Source organism: Primulina huaijiensis, chromosome 16, assembly GCF_012295235.1.
Source record: "Primulina huaijiensis isolate GDHJ02 chromosome 16, ASM1229523v2, whole genome shotgun sequence".
NCBI classification, from domain to species: Eukaryota; Viridiplantae; Streptophyta; class Magnoliopsida; order Lamiales; family Gesneriaceae; genus Primulina; species Primulina huaijiensis.
The window spans coordinates 4,730,727-4,733,912 of record NC_133321.1 but is presented as its reverse complement, the minus strand read 5'-3'; the positions used below and the strand labels follow the sequence as shown (position 1 = coordinate 4,733,912).

The following is a 3,186-nucleotide window of genomic DNA, read 5'->3' as shown; positions in this document are numbered from 1 at the left end:
CCAAAGGGATTTGGTGGTACCCCTGATAAGCATCCAACATGCACAGATATTGGTGTCCAACTGTGGAGTCCACCAATTGATCTATGCGGGGCAAATGATAATAATCTTTATGGCATGCCTTACTGAGATCTCTAAAGTCCACACATATCCTCCACTTTCCTGAACTCTTTGGTACTAGGACGACATTTGATAGCCAAGTTGTAAATTGCACTTCTCGAATGTGCCCAGCCTCAAGCAATTCACCCACCTCTTTCCGTATAACTTTATCTTTCTCAGGCCCGAAGTGTCTTTTTTTCTGCTTTACAGGGCGAGCATTCGGCAAGATGTTCAACCGATGCTCCGTAACATTTGGGGTTGTTCCTGTGAGTTCTTGAGAGGACCAAGCGAACCCATCGAGATTAGCCTGTAAACAAGTAATGACTTCCTCCCTGACCATATGGTTAAGGTCAGGGCCTAATCTGAGCGTCCTCTTTTCGGGCCCCAGCACTTTGACCTCTTGCTCTTCATCCATTACCTCCTAAACCTCTTTCCTCACCACGGGCAACCCGCTCCTTCCCTTTCTGATCATATTTACCTCCACCTATGCCCTCTTTCCCTCTTCCTTCCCTATTCCTTCATAACACTGACGTGCGAATTTCTGGTCCACGCACAAGACTCCAACCTTTTTTTCCACAGGAAACTTCAGCTTGTGATGATATGTGGAAGCTACAGCTCTAAAATCTTTTAGGGCTGGCCGTCCTAGGATTCCATTATATGCTGACGGGGTGTCCACCACAGTAAATGTTGTCATCTTTGTTACCCGCCGAGGGTCATGCCCCAAAGATAGAGGAAGGATAATCTGACCCAAAGGCGGAATGGCATGTCCTGCAAACCCATACAGAGGAGTAGAGATCGGCTCGAACTCATATCCTTCCACCTTCATCTGATCCAGAGTGATCTTGAGCAGGATATTCATGGAGCTTCCATTATCAATAAAGATCTGTGCCACGTCGTGATTGGCAACGGTGGCCGTCACCACCAAGGCATCGTTATGTGGAGCCACAACACCTCGGAGGTCTTTCGGACCAAAACGTATGACAGGATCCTGGGGTAAGTCCGCACCCCTAGATATCTCGAAGTTCTCGAACCTTCTCCCATGCGATTTCCGAGCTCGCCTGGAGTCTCCATCAGTAGCACCCCCTGAGATCATATGAATCATTCCTCTCGTAGGGCGATTGTCCTCATTCACTCCCCTCCTTTGCTCGACGGGCTCCCGAGAGACATCTTGATCTCGACCTTCTCTTCTCTGCTCGTCGACCCTCTGATTTATCCACGGAGGGCCTCGACCTCACCTAGGAGATGGGCGAGATCTCGGTCCACTCCCGGATGAGGATCCTTCTCTTCTGTCCCACGGAGGCAATCTAGCTCTGCTCTCAACCCTTTGCGACTTCTCCCCCTCCCCTCTGGCTCTCTCACCTGCATCACCTTATCACGATTCCTATTCAGAAGAAAATGAGATGAGAATTGTCATATACTTCTAACTTTATCCTCCTCTCTCTCACCCGCACCTCTCTTCTTACCTCTTTTTTCCGCTTCCTCGACCCTACTTCCTCCAGGTCGGTGCTCCATCCTTCTGTACTGTTGGGCATCTTCTGAATTTACATATTTCTCTGCCCTAGCTAACAGGTCATCATAGCTCAACGGAGGTTTCTTGACCAGCGATTTAAAAAACTCCCCTCCTCTTAGTCCTTCGGTAAAGGCACTTATCATGATGTCAGGAGTGGCCGTTGATATCTTCAGAACTGCTTTGTTGAAACGCTGAACAAATTCTTGCAAAGTTTTAGCTTCTTGCTGCTTCACAATGAACAGTCTCAAATAGTTTTTTTGGTTCCTATTACTGCTAACGAATCGGTGCAGGAAATCCGTAGAAAAATCCTCAAAAGACTGTATGGAATTGGGCTGCAAGGTGTAAAACCATTGTTGAGATGCCTCACCAGCGCCCAGAATTACCTTGCACCTGACCCCATATGAATACTGATATAACAGAGCCGCATTCTCAAACCTCCCCAAGTGTTTTTTCGGGGTCAATATGTCCGTTGTATTCTCCCACTTTCGATTGTCGGAAATTTGGAGGAAGCCCTTCTTCTAAAATGGTGAGTGAAAAAAGACTTCCGCTCTTGGGTGCCTGCGCTCTGCTTCCCAACTGCTGCCTCAACATATGTATTTCCTTCCATATCTCTCCCATCTCACTAATCTCCCCACTTTGGAGGGGTTGTGTCTCTTCAACCTTGCTCTGGTGGCCCTCAGCATTTTCTTTTCGCTCCTGGCGAGTGGCTTGCGCTTCAGCAAACATAGACTCTTGGTTTTTTTCATCGCTTAATTTACTGTCTGGGTAATAAATCGGCCCAATTGTTCCAGGGTCAAGTTCCCCATGTTCTCATTAGGAGGGGGTTGCTCGGCCTCGGTCTCGTGACGAGGCTATTCGGATCTTGTCTCCTGACGAGGTTGTTCGTCTCTTGACTCTTGGCAAAGTGGTTCCTGCCTCGTCTCAAGACGTGATGGTTCTTGCCTCGTCTCAAGACGCGGTTGTTCCTATCTCATCTCGACATAAGATTGTTTGGGTCCCATCTGAGGACGCAACGATGCTGAGTTAGTTCTTTTACTCCCTCTCCTACCTGCCATCTCTACGTCTCAACTCAAACTTCCCACAGACAGAGCCAATTGATACTCATGGGAAATTTAGGGTCCGATTCCAGCAAGTGTCACTAGTCCAGACGCAGGTTTTGAAATTGTCCTGAGCCTGAAATCAGAATAAGACCGTTAGAAGAGGGCCAAAAGGGTGTCCCGACGTAGCCCCTCCGACGCTCAAGTCAGAGACCGAGGATATAAGTGGAGAGCAGCTAAGAGTGCTGCTGAAAATTAATATAGTGAATGAATGAATTAAACACTCAAATCTGATATTTATAGGGAAATACCTGTGCCCGTCATGGGCCTGCCTTCTATTTGGGCTAGGGATGGGCCAGGGGTAGTGGGCCCCATCCATGGGGTATCAATATTCTAAAAAAATATGACACATCGAAGTTTCCTTTCAAAAATCCATGCAAGCATCTACAACTGTTACATAAGCATTTATTTATTAGGGGATGGAAAAGGTCTCGTGTCTCACATTCCCTGCTTTTGCACGAGCTTGGGCCATAGGCTTGGCAA

General features: G+C 47.6%; 1 protein-coding gene across 1 annotated transcript; it reads right to left on the bottom strand.

Annotated features, from left to right (window-relative positions):
- Positions 1-580: 580 nt before the first annotated feature.
- LOC140960964 (uncharacterized) lies at positions 581-2,332 on the bottom strand. The gene is made up of 3 exons (XM_073419292.1): positions 2,042-2,332; positions 1,560-1,938; positions 581-1,179 (listed from the first exon to the last, which is right to left on the bottom strand). Exons 1-3 carry the CDS (start codon positions 2,330-2,332, stop codon positions 581-583), a joined length of 1,269 nt encoding a protein of 422 aa, XP_073275393.1.
- Positions 2,333-3,186: the final 854 nt, after the last annotated feature.